Source organism: Barbus barbus (assembly GCF_936440315.1).
Source record: "Barbus barbus genome assembly, chromosome: 37".
NCBI classification, from domain to species: Eukaryota; Metazoa; Chordata; class Actinopteri; order Cypriniformes; family Cyprinidae; genus Barbus; species Barbus barbus.
In genome coordinates this window covers 6,547,142-6,565,811 of record NC_136715.1, presented here as the reverse complement: position 1 = coordinate 6,565,811, position 18,670 = coordinate 6,547,142, and the positions used below count along the sequence as shown (strand labels likewise).

General features: G+C 36.1%; 2 protein-coding genes across 10 annotated transcripts; one reads left to right on the top strand and one right to left on the bottom strand.

Moving 5' to 3' along the window:
• Positions 1-299: 299 nt before the first annotated feature.
• On the bottom strand, positions 300-10,464 carry LOC306856964 (ubiquitin carboxyl-terminal hydrolase 48). 9 transcript variants are annotated; one of them, XM_079396548.1, is made up of 28 exons: positions 10,107-10,446; positions 9,557-9,691; positions 9,247-9,367; positions 8,629-8,770; positions 8,263-8,390; positions 8,056-8,180; positions 7,831-7,939; positions 7,601-7,734; positions 7,425-7,507; positions 6,636-6,815; positions 6,357-6,494; positions 6,023-6,172; positions 5,299-5,499; positions 5,100-5,214; positions 4,640-4,785; positions 4,474-4,554; positions 4,113-4,237; positions 3,868-3,990; positions 3,672-3,733; positions 3,449-3,559; positions 3,050-3,180; positions 2,860-2,966; positions 2,664-2,768; positions 2,415-2,588; positions 2,206-2,331; positions 1,757-1,805; positions 1,646-1,672; positions 300-1,530 (listed from the first exon to the last, which is right to left on the bottom strand). In XM_079396548.1, exons 2-28 carry the CDS (start codon positions 9,688-9,690, stop codon positions 1,508-1,510), a joined length of 3,150 nt encoding a protein of 1,049 aa, XP_079252674.1. In that variant the 5' UTR covers position 9,691; positions 10,107-10,446; the 3' UTR covers positions 300-1,507. The 9 variants fall into 9 exon arrangements, 5 of the variants coding, with proteins under 5 accessions (XP_079252674.1, XP_079252677.1, XP_079252676.1 ...); XM_079396551.1 differs by having other exon boundaries at positions 309-1,530; positions 10,439-10,464; XM_079396550.1 differs by having other exon boundaries at positions 309-1,530; positions 10,443-10,458.
• Positions 10,465-12,761: 2,297 nt separating this feature from the next.
• On the top strand, positions 12,762-17,640 carry LOC306857118 (low-density lipoprotein receptor class A domain-containing protein 2-like; the record flags this gene model as incomplete). The annotated part of the gene is made up of 5 exons (XM_079396821.1): positions 12,762-12,849; positions 14,915-15,415; positions 15,506-15,652; positions 15,737-15,874; positions 17,372-17,640. 5 exons carry the CDS (start codon positions 12,762-12,764, stop codon positions 17,638-17,640), a joined length of 1,143 nt encoding a protein of 380 aa, XP_079252947.1.
• Positions 17,641-18,670: the final 1,030 nt, after the last annotated feature.

Below are 18,670 nucleotides of genomic sequence, written 5' to 3'. Positions count from 1 at the left end.
AACAAAATCTTACTGAGAGCTCATTTTTTGAGATATCAACCTCAAATTTGGAACACAACTTGTTTAGATTTATGGCTTTGAGTTTCTAGCAGGTTTAGAGTTCAACATGTTTCATATATAAAATATTGTTCATGAATAATTTTCATAAACTTAATATGTATAACTTGTTTTTTTTGTTTAACTTTTTTTACTTCAACAATAATCTGCCAATTTTTATGACCGTTTTTTTGACATGGACACTTTTGTCCACTAACTTTTTTTTTTATTGATGCACAAGGGTTAAAACAAACAGCTCATGAACATTTCAACAAGTTTTCAATCTTTATGGTTTTCTCGTTAAAGACATGTTTTGATATGTTGATATTACAGTTGAACACGGTAAAAAAAGAAAGAAAAATCTCTATATTTTTTTTTTATCGAAGCCCATGAATAAATAAATAAATATTAGCCACTGTGTGTAAGTTGGGAACATATGTTTTTGATTTGTTCATTAAAATTAGGTAATAAATCAGAAAGTTGGTATTGCATCTTTCATAACAGCTGATGAATCAAAATGCTTAAACCGTTTTCAATATAGGTTAAAAACATGTACATATTTCATATTTATAGTGAAATGAATAGTGATTTGGACAAAATAGAATAGAAATATCAGTATGAATTTTTTTTGCTGACTGATTGGACCAGAAATAAAACAGCAACAGAAACGTACAACCCTAGAACATACATATTTAATACAAATTATTAATATAAATGGTCCTATAATAGTAACATTTCTGAAATTGTTCTAAGCATAAACTACACATCTGAAGATGTAAAAAGAATATTTATTGCCCATATGAAAGAACATACAGAAAAGTTCACACAAATGCCTGCTTAGTATTTCAAGTAGCAGAACATGTCTAAACTATGTAGCAATGCTGTAATATTTCCCACTTTTGGAAATGTGTCCTATTTATACTCATCTTTCTAGACATCTCGCCACTGCTGTATTTTGATGAGGTTATTTACATGAACAAAACAAAGACTAAATATTTTTTAATATTCAAGTTGCTCATGCATTCTTAACTGTGTACGAGCTCTATTGCAGTGCCATCACAAGCTTCTTTTCAACAAAGGATTTACAGAGACTTACTGTTTTACACACAATATACGATCAGACCATAATCTCTGAACATGACATTGCAACAAATAAGGAGGAATTCCGATTTTCCTTGAAATGGAACGTCCTTTGAGGAAATCTCGACCCGTATTTTTCACAGTCATGATAAGCACGACCACAAAATCTTGCAGAATGCATCAACATCTTTCAATATTAAAAGCCAGCATGATGTTTTAAAGCAAAAAGACACTTTTGAAGTTGTTGCAGCATTTCAATAAAAATAAAATAAAAAACAAAACCAAAAAAGAAAATAAAAAAGACTTCCTCCCAAGAATGAACATCTATGTGTAATTCAAGCTTTATCCTTGTTCAGACATTGTCAGCATTGTTCCACATATGGAGCCTCACTCAGTGTCCTAACAGCCCAGTGCCTGAACAAAAGGAAACAAATATGGTAGATTGTGAATAATAATGTTTCTGGATTCTTTCAAGGCTTTAAAGATTAAAATGCATGTCTGAAAGGATCACAAGATAGTGTATTCATACCTTTAAATCCTTCTTCAGGCATACAGACTAGAAAAAATAAAAACTTGGCATCAAAATAGTGCAGAAATAGATATTGAAACTGACATACTGGTTAGAGAATTTAAGCCTTACCTTGATAAACATCATCCATTGCAGCATAATCAGCAATAGGCTCATCAGCCTGTAGAGGAAAAAGTCAAAGTAAATTTAAAAGTTTGTGGTCAGCAAGATTTTTTTTTCTTTGAAAGAAATACTGTTATTCAGAATGGACAAGATTAAATGTCACAACATTTATAACGTTATTTCAAATAAATGCTATCCTTTAGAACATATAAAGAGATCTCGCAAAAATGATCAGTTCCCACAAGAATATTAAGCAGCACAACTGTTTTCAAAATTAATAAAAAATCAGCATTTTAGAATGATTTCTGAAGGATCATGTGACACGCAAGTCTGGAGCAATGATGCTGAAAATTCAGCTGTAATATTTTAAATAAATGCAGCCTTGGTGTCCAGAAGAGACTTCTTTCAAAAACACAGCCAATGCATGAGCTCCCATTAAAAATACTTGAGAGTTGTACCTTAAGGCAAATGATGCTCTCTGGAATAACTCCAAGACTTCCTAGCGTGGCGGAGTCATCTGTTAAACAGCGCCCATCTATGGAGAGGTTTTGGTCGAATGGAGCCACAGAGAATGCATGCATGATCTGTGGATGCAATCATTTCAAATAAAACAACATGCTGCATCACATAAAAAAGGAAATACTTAACTGTCACAGCAATAAAAGACCTGGATCTTTAGTTCTTTGAGTGTCTGGTTGGCAGAGACGATGAGGGCTTTCTCTCCACGGAGTTTCCTGTGCCTTGTGCTCCTCCTAATGCCATACTTGGATGCAACGGTCATGGGGGCCACAGGAAGAGAGCTGGTCTCGTTCAGCTTCTGCCGTTTGGCTCCACCCTCAGACTGATTTAAAGAAGAGCGCATGAGACACAGATAGATAACTGGAAAGGTTGATGGATGGACAATCTTTAAACATACCTGACTGAAGTCTGGATCTTTCTCTCCATCCATCTTTGGTTCTTCTCTTTCATCCTCCACATCTGACCCACTCACACTGAACTCAGGGGCAGATTCCTTATTCATCTGTAAGAAACAACACAGATTAGCTATTCCTGGTTGTACACTCATAGTGGTTAGGGTTAAACTGAGGTCACACGATCATGCAAAAACTCACCCTTTTCTTGTCAATGACTTTGCGAACATACACTGTGGCCTGCGTGTACTCCCTCATGTCCCTCTGCTGCTGGAATATGAAGCCCTCTCTGCATTCCCGACACAGATCTAAGAGGACAACACACATTCTCACATCAAACACAATGCCTGTTTGGAGAAACTCCTGGCTGAGGGTTGACAGTTTAGCTCACCCGGTTTAGTCTGGTATTGCACATTGCCATTGTCTTGTGTTTTGTCATGAATCTGATGAATAGAGATGGCCTGGTCCACCAGAAAGTTTTTGCTGATCACCTCCCATTCAGTAGACCAGAGAAGAGCTATACTGTGCATTGACAGACAAACAATCAGACTTAAAAGTGCTCTTCATATAGACAGTTAACATTTCAATTCATAAGGTAAAGTGCATTGTTCAAAAGTTTGGGTTTAGTAATCAATTATCAATGTTGCTTAGTTCTTTGATGAATAGAAAGTTCAAGAGAACAGCATTTATAAAATAGAAATCATTCGCAACATTATAAATGTCTTTATAATAACTTTCGGTCAGTTTAATGCATCCTTGACTTTTGAGAAGCGAGGAGTGAGTAACTCACTGTTGAGCATCTCCTTGCAGCATGGAGTCATATGTGAACATGAAGCCTCCGTGAGGACAGAGCAGGATACTGTTCCCCACAGTGGACACTGGGGTGCTCTTTGCTGGCCTCCTGTGGTGATCAGGTATAACAGAAGAGGTTACAATGATTTAGGACACATCAAATGATTCAAATTTAAACTGAAAAATCTCAATAATTACAGAAAAAGTATTTTTTCCATTACCTGATAAATTTCCTCCATTCATCTACAAAGTAATTAGGTACAATGTACAGAACTTCTGTGTCCTAAAACACAATCCAAACCAAAGTCAGCTGAAAATAATAATGAAATACTGACGTGTTCACTCTCTAACATCTACCTCTCTAACAATCACAAAAAAACGTGAAATGCAATCCTTTATTTTGTAAAATGGCATCACCTGTGGCCATTTCTGCAGTGTGGGCCGATTCTTCTCCTGGAAGAGGTTGAGCAGGGAGCTCTTCTGTTCATTTGCCACCATTCTGTTCAAAGCCTCATTCTCTTTACCTTCTCTTTCCAGCATCTGAAAGACACAGTCAATCTTAAAAACTTTGCCCAGAAATGCTCAATAGGTAGCTCACAAGGTTAGGAGTGTCTACTACAAATTTTCCCCATGAGAGTTGTGCTAATTGATTAATTTATTACCGTGCACTGCTCACAGGACTCATGATTTTGTGGGAACTCTGGTGCTTTGGGGAAATACATCCGCAGTTTATTCCACACCTCAGCAGAAACCACCCGTCTGTCATTCTCCATTATACTTAGACCACCTATGAGAGAAAGAGATAATACAATTACATAAATCAACCTTGCTAATGAATAATACAGAATTTCTAATAATTATTAGAAATGATTAAATATTCATTTAAAATGATGAATTGATATAAAATGTTCATTTATTGACAATTTTGTGCATCACTAAAAACATAATTGAACAGGCAAGATGCGCTACTAAACAGTGAAAAGTTTTAATTTACTTTTTCAGTTTTATCCACAGAAAACAAACCGTGATAGCAGAGAATGTCTTCATTAAAGTTTTTCATCTCTTCACAATCCCCCTCTTCGTTTTCTCCTTTAACTCCATCGGCTAACAAAATGAAAAAAAAGAAAAGAAAATAAACAACTAAAAGACAAGAGCAAAAGCCATAAACAACATCTGCAAGTCTCAGTACCTTTAGATCCTGCACTGCTGCTTTTCTCTCCGTTAACCTTGCTGCTGCTGTGTTTGGTTTCCTCCTCGTCTTCCTCTAGCTGATCTAATGCCAATTGTCTCCAGCCCCTTAGAGAAGCCTTACCGATCCAGAAACCTGATTCATCACTGAATACACCCAATATAAACACCAGATCAGCTTCATCAAATATCTAAAGAACTGCATTAGCAGGGTTATTATTATTAACTAAAACTAAAACCATTACTAAAATATTTCATTAATTTGATGTACTAAACATTTCAGTAAAAACTATATAGACACTTTAACAACACAATTGCTAAAAATTTACAATTTAAAATGGAAACTATAAAAATAAAACTACATTCAAAACAATAAATACCATAACAGCATGTCAACGATACTAAAATAACTGTAGAGTAAAAGCATCTTTTGGAGTTCCAGGTTAAAGAAGCACTCATACCTTTTTAAAGGGGCTTTGGCAAGATTCATGACCTCTCTGTAATCTTCATTCAGCTGGTTTTTCAGTCTGATCACCCGACATCGCTGAGTGACACAGTCTCTGCAGAGAGATGACTCTAAACACCACCCAAGATGAATGAATACATGGACAAAAAACACATTGATGAACAATTAAGAGATTTGACAAAAGAAAGTCTTACGGCCTAGTCTAGATATTCCTCCATAGCGGCCGAAAAGGAGATCAGCGGCCTTCGAGGATATTCTTTTGACCTCGCCAATGTTGTCTGGGTGCAGTTTGCCGTGGGAACACAAGAATTGGCTGTTGTCAATTTCCTTGATGGCCGTGGAGTCATCAAGCCATTTCTTGAGCCACTCCAGAGGCACAAACTCATACGATTGGCCTAAAAGCACAAAAGGAGCCCAAGCATTAATTTCTTCTCGAAAATGAAAACGGATGCTTTCATATGAATTCAAAAGTTTGGGGTTAGTAAATTTTTTAAGAAATTCATATTTTATTTTAGCAATGATGCATTCAATTAATTAAAAATATTACAAAACAATTATACAAAAAGGATTCTATTTCAAATATGCTGTTCTTTTGAACTTTCTGAAAAAATGCATCATAGAAGGCAAAAATATGAAGCAACACAACTGTTTTCAACATTTATAATAATAATAAGCATATTAGAATATTTTCTGAAGGATCAAATGACACTGAAGCCTGGAGAAATAAACTATATAAATAAAAACCGTTTAGTGTCTTTGATCAAATAAATGCAGGCTTGGTAAGCAGAAGAAACTTAAAAACATTAAGAAAAATTGTACCAATCCCAAACTTCTGAATGGTAGTTCAAGATTGAAAAAAAGGGAGATTTAACAGTTCATATTAGTGGAGAAACTAATGCACAGGGCATTTTTACGGACCGTCCTCTGCAGGTAACAATTCGTAGAGCTCCTGCACCTCCTCATGTTTGGCTTTGCCTTTGTCAACACTCTGCTTTCGCATGTCTGCCATCTCATTGCACCACTCCTCAAACTTCTTATTGTCCTGGTCAACCAGCTTCTGGAGAAAAGCTAAAAACCAAACAAATACATCTTAGATTTGTAATGGTGAACGTAGATATCACTTACAAAAAATATTGTGTAATAAATGGGAAAAAATTACTCTCCTCTTAATGACAAAGACAGTTGTGTAAAACCACTCGAAAATGTGATTGATCCATAATGTCCACAGAGGTATATTTTCAGTCAGTTTTACCTGGTACTTCAATGTTAGATTCTGTTTGGTCAATCTCTTCTATCTGCTGTTTGTACACTAACATGTACGCGTTTCTTGAACAGTGATAGCCTTTGCTACATTTTGGCTTTCGGGTTTGAGATTTTGAGGCGGTCTCGGCTGCAATGTAAACAAGAATAAGCAATAAGGTACGCTTTTGTATTTTCATGTTTTTAGAACTTTAAATAAAAGCAACTGCACTAACAAGTAGCTAAAAAATTAGACCTCATTTAGAAGTAAACTGTCCAAATGTGTCATTACCGATGTCTTCCTCAATGCCCAACTGAAGTTTCTTGCCCTCCATTTTCTCGATCTCCTCATCATTGAATTTGTACCAGTCGTTGGTGTGGGCGTCTCTTACATGAGCGATGTAGTGGCCCGAATATGCACTCACGCCACGATGAATCAACACCGCACTGAGCTCATACATACACTTCTCTTCTGAATTTAGAGGTGGAGGAAGAAAAAAAGAATCAAGCAATTTTAATTAATTACAATTTCCTGTTCGTTATCTCAGATTCCTAAATTACATACACTATTGTCTGAAAAATATGGGGTCAGTAAAATTTGAATTTTTTAACTCAATACTTGCATTCAGCATTCAATGTATCAAAAGTGATAGTAAGATTTTACATTGTCTATTTCAAATAAATACTGTTCTTTCCAAATTTCTATTCAAAGAATACTGGAAAAAATGTATCATGGTTTCCACAAAAAAAAAGTATTAAGCAGCAACTGTTTTCAATTGATAATAAGAAATGTTTCTTGAGCAGCAAATCATCATATTAGAATGATTTCTGAAGAATCTTGTGACACTGATGACTGGAGTAATGATGCTGAAAATTCCGGTTTGCCATCATAGAATTAAATTATATTTTGCGTTATATTTAAACAGTAAACAGTTCATTTAAATTCTAGTAATAAATCACAATATTACAGTTTTTACTGTAGTTTTGATCAAATAAATAGTTTGGTGAGCGTAAGAGACTTTTTCAAAAACATTAAACAAGTCTTTTGAACTGCAGTGTACATACTAAAAGCACAGCATACCTTTTCCTTCCAAAAATGGCTCCATGTCAAGAACTTCTGGAAAACTAATGAAGGTGTTGAGTTTCTTCTTATGACCACTTTGCCTATAAAAATCAGAGAAAAACAGAAACAAATGATTAAAAATGTCTGTAAACATTTAGCAACAGGTCTGATAATTTAAAAATTACGACACTCACCTATCAAAAACAAAACGCATGAGCTGAAAATTGAGTGTGCGGGGAAGACTCTGGAGCTTGATCCGACGGGTGGCGTTCTGTTTACTCTGACAGCTCTCGCAATAATAGCGATTATCACCGTCCAGCTTCTCCTCCTAAACAGCACGAGGAACAACACATTGAGACCCTCAATATCTGATCTGCACTGACATATGGAGCTGTCATGCAGGCAAAGAAATGTGAGGAATCACCTTAAGAAACTCCGTTACACACTCCGTGAGGTTTTTGTGTCCTTGAATGTTCAACTCCAGCTCGTAAAATCGTGATGGTAGAGGAGACTCGCGTCCACATTTATTGCATCTGGCATAACACAAAAAAACAAGCACTTATTACTATGTTATAACTAACATATTAAGCTCAGAGTGAGAGTAATAAATGCCTGCATCTGAAAATAACATTTGTTTAGAATAACTTACACTGTAACATAAGAGAACTGTCCACAGAACTGCTGTTGAATGACATTTTGGAGATTTGGGTCCTTCTGCTTTGAAAGTGTGTCTTCAAGAAGTGAGAGGAAGAGTTTGGAGAATTCCTGAGCATCCTAAAAATGAAAGAAAAATGCATTTTTAGCTTTTCCATGATCCACAAGGCACTCTATCTTGCTTCATCTTGTACTGGCCTACCTGCTGTTGTCCTGTGTCGAGCCCAAGAGCCTTGACCAGCCCCGAGGGGTCGATATACCGTCTGTTGCTGTTCTGTAGCAATGCAAACAGATACTGGAGATGTTCACATATCGTCCGTGGTTCATAATCTGCAGAATAATGTGCACAAATGACAAAAATCATTTGAAATGATTGGGACTTTCTATGTTTTTAAAACATATTTAATGCTTCCAATATTGTACCCTTCACGCTTTGCTTCAAAACATCTCAGTTACTGAATGGCAATAGTCACTACAATAAATGATGGCATAATATTTTCCTAATAACAAGTATAGCATGTTGACAATAAAACCATCCAGGCTTTAAAAGAAGGACCCTTGAGCTCACCTGAATCTGTGTTGTGCCCTTCTGCTCTGGAATTCTGAAACTGATATAAGGCTCTACGAAGCTCCAGATTGTGGAACCACACCTGGAGGAAAGTGTTCACGTAACACGTGGCGCCAAGATTCGTTAAGCCCACAAATGTGTTCTGAAACAGAGAGAGCAAATCACATAAATGTTGATTAATAAAGGCGTTTGAGGACCCTTGGAGTCTAGTTTTGTTATTGTTAACTAATACTATGCCTATAAAAGATCACTTTCCGTAATTGAATCAAAGCTAAAATAAAATAAAATAAAATAGAAATATTCAAGAAAAAAAAATTCTAAAAAAATTAAAATGAAAAATGTTGCCTTGGCAACTAACTAAAATAAGTTTAAACTTACGTACTAAAATTACTAGCAATTACTAATATATACACACACAAAATACAAACTGAAATTAAAATTAAAAATATAAAATAAAGAAATTAATAATAATATAAAAGCCCATTTCAAAATATTAGTTAATAATAGCATATACATAATACCAAAATAGAAATATTTAATTTTATGTATTAGCATGCTACAGATTCACCTACTGTATGGTTTTCATCATTTTAAATGAAGATATGTTATCCAGCGCACCTTATCTCGTCTTTCAGAATTTGGGTCATCGATGTTGTGGAAGGCATTTTCATCAATGTCTCCTAACCATGATTGTTCCCCAATACCGACTAGACAGTTGGGATTCCCTTTACAGTTCCTCCTGTGTGGCAGCAAAAAATGTTTAGGGTGAGACTGTGATGTGATTACAACAATCTGCACAAATAAACAAGTTTTCACAGTCGTTTCATTGAAATTGTCTCTTTAAATCAAAATGACAGTTAATGCACTCAACAGCATGGATAGAATTAAACAGAGAGAACAGAACAGATCACCATTGCCTTCAAATTACCTGCATGTCCCTCTTTTGCACTGCAGCACTGCTATCCTATAAGCTAACTCTATATGTTCATGTGTGATGTCCTCTGGTTTAACCGTCTCTGCCCACCGCCAAGCAGCTTTTTCCAGCTGCAACCGAGGAGCCATTCTTTACAAAGAAAAGCACAAGTCTTTAGAGTTATACAAAATACACCTGAACAGACATGTACAGACACTCTGAAAACAGAAAACACACACTTTTAGAAAGTTGCACAGAGATTACATACTGCACACAGCAATAAGCAATTAAAAAACAAACACAGACATCTTACACAGAAAATAACATCACGTATACTTGACAGATACACACATCTGTATGATGCACAGGCCTTGCATCACTGGTCCAGCATGCACAATACTTTTGATTTCACCCCATACATCAGAAAAACACTCTAATGACAGCTAATTTATATTAACAAGCAAACAACTGGCAAGCACCGCAAATACTATTCAAGAAGCACCACTTAGCACAAACATTTTTGATTATTCCATCAACATAATTCACAGTTGAGATTAAAACATACCGTCAAAAATAAATACGCCGGTTTACGGGCTGAACACAGCTGTATTGTTTTATGAATCTTTAGTGAACACAATAATATTGAATGTTTTCATCGAGGCTGCTAAAGCTGCGCAGTTAGCATGCTAGCAACTAGCTCTTGACTTATTTTCATTAAACACATGCACCTGGCGTGAATTTACCAAGAGATTCTTGACTGTGAAGATGTTTCATAAATATAGGAATTTTAAATCACACTTTATTGATGGTACGTTTGTATTTAGCGCCCTTGCGTCAGCTTTTATATAAATATTTTTGTCCCTTCGTCAGTTTCAAACTTCTATGAGACGTACGTACTTACGCGTGACGTAATCGCGGCGCCTGACGTCAGTACGTCAGCAGGCCGCTCAATGTCGCGCTGTTGCCACACATGGCAACATACTGTTTTCCTGAATTAATAAAAAAAAACTTTTATTTTTTTTTTATTACCAAAAAAAAAAAAAAAACCCCGTACTGTTTTCCTTGCCTTTCTCGCTACTCTGGAAGAAATACGATGCAATGAGTTGTTGAAATGCAAATCAAACTCAGCAACTAAAGCACAGGATAATATGCTGTTTTATGTGTGTGTGTGTGTGTTTTTAAAGTTAGATGACATTTGAATGACATGCTGAAATACACCACAGATTGCCCAAACAGGTTTCTGTACATTTCCTCTCTGCTTATTATTATTATTATTATAAGCAGAGTTATGGAAAGTCGTGGCCTAATGGTTAGAGAGTCGGACTCGTAATCCAAAGGTAGTGGGTTCCAGTTTCGGGCCGGCAGGGATTTTAGGTGGGGGGAGTGAATGTCCAGCGCTCTCTCCACCCTCAATACCACGACTGAGGTGCCCTTGAGCAAGGCACCGAACCCCCAACTGCTCCCCGGGCGCTGCAGCATAAATGGCTGCCCTCTGCTCCGGGTGTGTGTTCACGGTGTGTGTGTGTGTGTGTGTGTGTGTGTGTTGGATGGGTTAAATGCAGAGCACGAATTCCGAGTATGGGTCACCATACTTGGCAGTATGCCACTTCACTTGTTATTATTTTGTTATTTATTTTGGTGTATTTTTTTTATTATTTTTTTGCATCTTGGAAAGGTTAAATAGATGTCATAGTTTTAAAGAAACTTTAGGTTCATACAAACAATGTGGCCTAATTATTTGTATGAACATAAAAATATTCAGCATCTCAGACCTAAACTGAACAAGTTTGACAGGTATAGCCTATTTGGCGAACAGAAATGTATTTGCAGTGATCTTGTGTGCTGCTTTAACTACCGTGCATGTATTTTTTTATTTATTTTATTTTTTATTTTAGTTACATTCGTTTGGCATTTTGAAGAATACAAACCGTAGGCCTGTATTGATAAATTGCGTTCTCTTCACTTTAATCACATTTTTGTGGGAATTGTGCCCAAAGGGATTCTCATGGTAGATCATGAGACACATACACAAACTTAAAAGAGAAAAGTCCAGTCAAACTTTTAATAGGAAGGTTTGTTAAAGGTCCCAAAGGTTTAAAAGCTTTTTATTGGACTTTAAACTTTGAATGAGAACATGCCATACAGAGGTTTCTGTGTCACAGGAAGGTCATGATTTAAGCCTAGAGAAAAGGAATTTATGTAAAATTGTGGTTCTTTGAATTTTTTCTAGTATTGTTGTGGAGAAATTTTGGCCAAGTCCATCTGCTTGAATGAAGAAATATCAGTATGTTTGCATGAGCTGCTTCAGGTCTCACTGCAGCTTCTTATTGGGTTTATGTTTCACGCCAGCACCACAGTTTTTTATTTATTTATTTTTTATTGTGTGATGTAAATTATTTCATAGAGATTTAGAACTATTTAGGCTAAAGGTTTGGACACATTTGACATAATTTATTTCTAATAAACCTTCTTAAAAGCCTGAAATGTGTTCTGTAGACAATGTCTACATGTCTAAGCATGCATTTATTCACAAAACTATGGCTATGTTGGAATGAATAAGGATAAGCAGCAGCAAGTATCCAGTAAACATATGAACTACTCATATGTCACACCTCATGAAGTTAGCAACTTTGAAGAAGTATACTTAATTCCCACATAGTTTTAATGACAATTCTTTTAAAATGTGAGAAATATAATAATGCAGAATGAATAGCCTAGTTATGCCCAAACCTCTGTAGGCTGTTATAATAGTACACATATAATTATAAAACTCCAACCGTTGGCTTTTAGTGCTCAACAAACACTTGTCTGAATGTAATCAGCATGACAGATGTTTAGTTCTGTCTTCAGCTGTAGATGGTGCTTGGGTTAGGAGGCAGCTTTGAGGGGGTCCTGCACGGCTCCTCCTTTAGATCTGTATTGGACCTGTTGTCATGGAAATAGTTCAGACGCATAAATTTGACAAAGAGTCCCCAAAGGCACAAAAGCCAGGATGATGAACAAGGATTAAGCTCGACGCATCTGAGACACCATAGACAAATATTCCTGCTTCAAAAGCATTCCAAAGCACTTCTTTAGGGGTGTTTCATGGGCTATATGTCGTCTTTATAAATGAAGGGAATGTTTGGTTTTCGCAAGAGTAGACTTTGCGTGGTACAAATGCGACAGAACAATTGCATTTAACATTGGAGCAGCAAGTGCTTTGCTTGGACACGGCGAGATGGCCAGAGTGCGATGCATTCAGCACCTGTCAGGATGGTTTGTTCTGTTCAGCTTAATGACACGCCAGAGTCACTCCATTGAGACAGGTAGGGTGATGGGTGTTCGGTTCTAAAGATTTATCCCGTTATTACCTCGTCGACTCCGACACTTCTTGCAATCAGGTTTCTTCTCGTATTCTCATTTGTGTGTATTGGCATTAGAACTAGTTGGAATTGCAATGGCATTCACCACAGACATTTGGCTTGTCCCGTGTAGGCCTAATTTGTCTCAAGACAACTATAATCTAATGAAGTTAATTGAAAGTAAATTCAAAATGACATTTAATCTTTGCTTCGTAGTTTTTCAGTTCCTAAAATGTTTTGTGAAATATATGAAGAGTTTATTTGCAAAAACAATGTTCAGAATAAATGTATAGATAAATGTTCAGAAATCATGTTTTTTATTATGTTATCATGTTTATTGTGTTAGTTAGCTGTATTTGTTAGTTATTTTTTAACCTAATCAAAATAACCCAACTGCAGTTTGATTGAGATTAACTGGAATGCACAATGAAAAAACATGATTTTTAAAAATTGTCAAAAACGGACTTTTCTGTTTTTGCAAATCAACTCTTCATAGGTTTTTAATGCCTAAAATGTTTAAAAACAAACACAAACAGTTAAATAATAAAATAAATTGTATTAATTTAAATTAAATTAAATTTTTATCTTACAAAATGTGTCTATGTATGTGTGTGTGTGTAGCCTATATATATACTTTACTTTTAGTCATTTAGCAGACGCTTTTATCCAAAGCGACTTACCAATAAGAAAAAGTAACTAAAACTAAAAGTTAACACTCTGTAAATACTCTATACACACCCATTTAAGAAAAATGGGTTTCCCTTTATAAACAAATGTTGTTTGTTTATATATAGCCTATATATTATAGTATATATTATTTATTTATACCAAGATCTAAAGTATAATGTATATTATATTTAATTACATATACAAACATTACAATGTTTGTAGTAAATCAATTTTATTTATATATATATATATATATAGACATATAGATAGTTATCCTGTGATATAAAAATCAATTATTGTTTTTCATTATGAGACAATACATCTGTCTAAGGATAATTCATTTGATCTGACATTAAATAACTGATAAAGCACCTTCTCATTTGGTCCTGTGAAAAGCCCCTGGCATCTGTGTCATTACCCACAGAGTTGGCACGCTCTCTGCTGTTTCTCTAGAGTTTGGAATTACAGTGGGAACCAGAGTGTGATTGGAGTTCAGAGCACTTTGGTCTGGCCAATTAAAACATTTATGGGAACTTACTATTCTGCTGCTGCTCATTTTTGTGCAAACTCAGTTGAGGACACATGGTTACAGAATATTTTGAGGTATTGGTGCTTTTTCCACCAATGGAAGGTTTCTCTGGACATTCCTGGCAGTGAGACATCAAGGATCTACCGGTTGCCCTTGGTAACAAAGCTAATAAACCAAGGAGAGGTTGTAAATCTTCCTATTATTTGGTTCGTACCCCAGATGGGGGGATGCAAAGCCAGTTCATGCTTGTGGTCTTTCTAGATTAGAACTGGATTTGTTTTGTTTTCCTTCCAACCCGTGGCCTTTATTTTAATCTATATGACCATTAAAGGAATAGTTCATCCAAAAATGAAAATCTCAAACTCAGGCAAGTTTGTTTCTTCATCAGTACAGATTTGGAGAAATGTGGTGTTATGTCACTTGCTCACCTGTGGATCCTCTTTAGTGAATGGGTGCCATCAGTATGAGTCCAAACAGCTGATAAAAACTTAACTATAGGCCACAAGTAATCCACACCACTCCAGTCCATCAGTTAATGTCTTCCTCCATTGAAAAAGTCCATCCCCTGTTGTCCTCTCACATCAAAATCCATAAACATATTTATTTCAACTGTTTTCACTTGTAAATGATGCTTGATCTAGCATTGAGAAAGCAATATTATAGATAGAGGACTCATATTTTAGCCAGAAGCAATGGCTTAAAGTTAAAAACTTCTAAATGATGTTTATTATAAACATGCAGCTTTTCACTTCACAAGATGTTAATTGATAGACTGGAGTCGTGTGGATTACTTGATTTTGAATTTTATGGCCATCTCAATATTCCCAACAGTGAACGTCGTGGACTTCTGTGGACAGATAATACAGGGGGACGGCATGATTGTAAAATCCCACCAGGAGTCCCGGAAGTACTACTTTGTCTCCATTGGGACAGATTGCCACCTCACCATGCAGTCCGCCACCCCCCGGGACAAGGTGCAGTTCTACTTTCGCTTCTTTCTGGTCTACAGCCTGCTAAGAGTGTCCCCGCACAGCCCCGCACCCCTCTTCCCAGAATCACCCAGGGGGTCCTCCTCATCTGGCCCAACACGTCCTGATCTGAGCTTGGAGTCAACCACTGGGGAGGGGCCTGAAGACCCCTGCCATGCTGGCTCTTACATCCAGTTCTACGATGGGAGGGATAAGTCCGCACCCCCTATTGGCCAGCCACTCTGTGGGAAGAGCCCTCCCAGACCAGTGTTGTCAACGGGCAACTTTCTAACTCTACGTCTTGTGACGCGAGGAACTCAGCCAAGGGTGGACTTTGTTGGAGACTTTACTTCATTCAGGCTGGGTTAGAATGTTTTTACAACCACGTCTCTTTTTCTTCAAGTTTAAGCATGATTGTATATCAACAGTCTGCTCCTATTGTTTGTCTCTCCAGGTTTTAACCAATCAGAATGCAGCGGAGAACCTTACTTCAACTGTCACAATGGGAAGTGTATTCCCATGAGTCTGGTTTGTGCAGATGATAAAGGCATTGACAACTGTGGCGATGGCAGTGACTTAATCGATTACCCTGGTTGCAATGGTCAGTAAAGAGTTTATTTTGAGAAGGTTTTTCCATCTCTGATTTGTTTTTGATAGATCTTGCTCTTGTTTTTGTGTGTTTCAGGTCCTCTATCTACACCCAAGCCCCCACAGCATCATGCTACCCAACCAGCACAGATCCTGAATGTTCCCACTCGGACAGAGTCCACTTTAAAGAACTGTGCCACTCCAAACGCCATTCCTGATCCAGACTCTGTGACTGGTAAGTAGTTCTTAAATACAATAAAATGTGCAAAAATTCTGCAACATGCTTTAGATTATTAAACTCAGACTAAGAAAAAATGTAAGGTTATTTTTAGAAATGTTCACTGAAAGGTTCATTGGTTAACCAAAAATGGTTTCTTTCTTAGTTTGAATAACATTTTAAACATCTATAGAACATTTTGCCACTATAGTGAAAAAGTGCATCTGAACATTGTAGTAAACATCTCCTGTTGGCTTTCATTATAGAATTTTGTTATGGTGCGTAAGCATTTTCATTTCTGAAAAATCTCTTCCTTTAAGATAAGTCAGTAGTTTCTTTCTGGTCCTAAAAACAAGTTTTGCAGGCTTCCCAGAATTCTCTATGGTTAACTGTATAAGTCCAAACTAACAAAACATGTTACTGTCTAAGCATTCAGTAAATCAGTTTTACATGGTTGTGGGTTTGAAGTCACTAAAGTGTCTGTAAAATATCCAACATCTTGTTTAAGTGTATATTTAGACCTTAAAATAAATTTGGATAGATAGATGAAAAACCTAGATTGTAAGAAGATGGTTCAAAGCACAAAACCTAAATATAATGACTATTCCTAAGAACGGCAGCTCTTTTTGAGTGTCCATAAATTTAGTTTTATTGCTGTATAATGGTGAACTCTGAAAGGCCAAGGACAAAAAGCTAATTGAGGGGCACATAAATGTTCATTGCAAATAGTGTGCTGTAAATCAGCTGCTTGTTGTAACTTCTCAAGAGCACTAGTCTGCTAGAAACTACTCTTGTGCATTTGAACTAATAGCTGTCATTTACCTCCACATTCGATCTAAATTGCTTTTAAAAATCCACAAATAGCAATAGCACACTACTTGAAAAGACAGATATCACAAATAATGCTTTAGGGACCATTATATCATATTTTACTGTATATGAGTTAAATCAAAATATAAATATTCGATGAAATACTTAAAAAAGTTAAGCAATATGATGCATTTAATATGTAATTAAATTACATAATTAAATAGTAACCACAATTAAATTAATGTAGTTTATTAGCTGTAGGCATGTGGCCTGCTTGGTCTGATTGGATGAGCCATAAAATACCGTGCAATTGTATTTTATTTTATATTAATATAGCTTAGGCTGATTAACTATATTGCTTGATGGAACATTTATTTATTCTGATAACTATTATTAATAGGACTTTATTATAATATGATTATAATTTATTATAACATAATTATTGAGTAAAGCGTCTTTTATAATTGCTATTGCTGCTAACTTAATCATGCAAAATATACTATATTATGCACACTATTGTGGCTTATTGTTATATTTTAAAAGACGCCTCCTTACCATATTTTGGCCTGTTTATTAATTGATTCCATGAATGGCATTTTTGCAGGAGAATATGGAGTGAGTATATTGAGCGTTTGTGCTGAATATATTTAAATCTCACTAGGAACTGTACATCGTTGTTCTTTAATGAAATCCTTTCTTCTCCAGATTCCCAGCCTTCCATTTCTTTGCTGGCGCTGTATGTGGTTCTGGGTGTGACGGCAGGAGGGGCACTCATGTGCTGGTGCTGTTGGGCCCCTGGCTGGTTCCTGTGGCGTGTGAGTGTGTTTCGATTCTTGCCCTGCTGCAACTCCTGCTGTGCTTCCTGCCAGCTCTGCGGACGGAGCTGCTCGCAAAACAAGGACCATCGACTGGCCAAGGTTACACCGGAAGGAGCCGCAACTCCTGTATCTTCTACCACTACGGTGGCTGTGTAAATACACTCATCTGATATCTCCTATAGATCTTTAAAAGACTCACAATGGAGATGATGAGGACAGTATGTTAGGAAGTGGTATATAAGTAGAAGTGTTCCTTTTTCAGTTTTTACAATGAAAAAAGGAGCAAGTATTGCTAGGCAGTGGAGTGTTTTTCACTGATACATTTTTGTTTTCAAAAATTATAGAATATAATTCTGTAATTTATAACAAAATCTGCTATTTTTATTTTTTAAACTGGATTTGTTATATATTTCATAGATACTGGATCTGTGGAAACATCATGAGCTGAGATTTCTAGTTTCTAGCTGGTTTTGTAAAAAAGGGAAAAAAGTCCACACTACTTACCTCAGTGGGTTACAGCTAACAATAGGACAATCCAGCTACAAAGAATGTTTTATTGTTGAAAATTTCAATAAAATGCTCGTAAAGCTACCAGAGAGCATTATTATAGCTGCATTTTATTGGAGTTACAGGTCACTATACTCTCCTCCACTTGATGATATTGTGAAGTTTTTGGACCAGTCTGCTTCCTGAACATGTGCAGTCGTGACTCTTTGTCTTAATAAACTATTGGATTGCTTATAAAAACTAGATTGAGGGTTATGCCAAAAAAGTGCTAATACTCGTAAGCTTTGTTCTGGAAAGTATTTCCTTAAAACCAAATCTTACGTTTTCACTGATGTAAAAGCTTAGAAACCTATTGATGCCACTGTGTTTAAGCAAATGTAATGCTTAAGATAACTAGTGTGATGTACATAAAAAAACTTAAATTCACACAATTTTTTAGGCAGAACTAGTAAATATGATTAGAGAAAGTACAAAGTGGATTTGTTGGGGGGTTTGTTTATCAATCTGATACACAAATTCTTAAAGGAATAGTTCACACAAAAATTCAAATTTGCTTAAAATGTACTATAGATGTAGATGAACTGTATATAGAACTCTAGAAGAGTTTGTTTCTTCATCAATCAGATTTGGAGAAATTTAGTGTAACGTCTTGCTCCCTAATGGATCCTCTGTAGTGAAT

Bases quoted from the DNA above. Each gene is read 5' to 3' on its own strand.
- LOC306856964 (XM_079396547.1), bottom strand. From the start codon at position 9,918: ATGCAAGGCCTGTGCATCATACAGAT. The intron at 4,238-4,473 runs GTTTGTTTTCTG...TTTCTCTCATAG, and splicing joins AGACATTCTCTGCTATCACG to GTGGTCTAAGTATAATGGAG. The intron at 1,806-2,205 runs GTACAACTCTCA...TTTCCTCTACAG, and splicing joins AGAGCATCATTTGCCTTAAG to GCTGATGAGCCTATTGCTGA.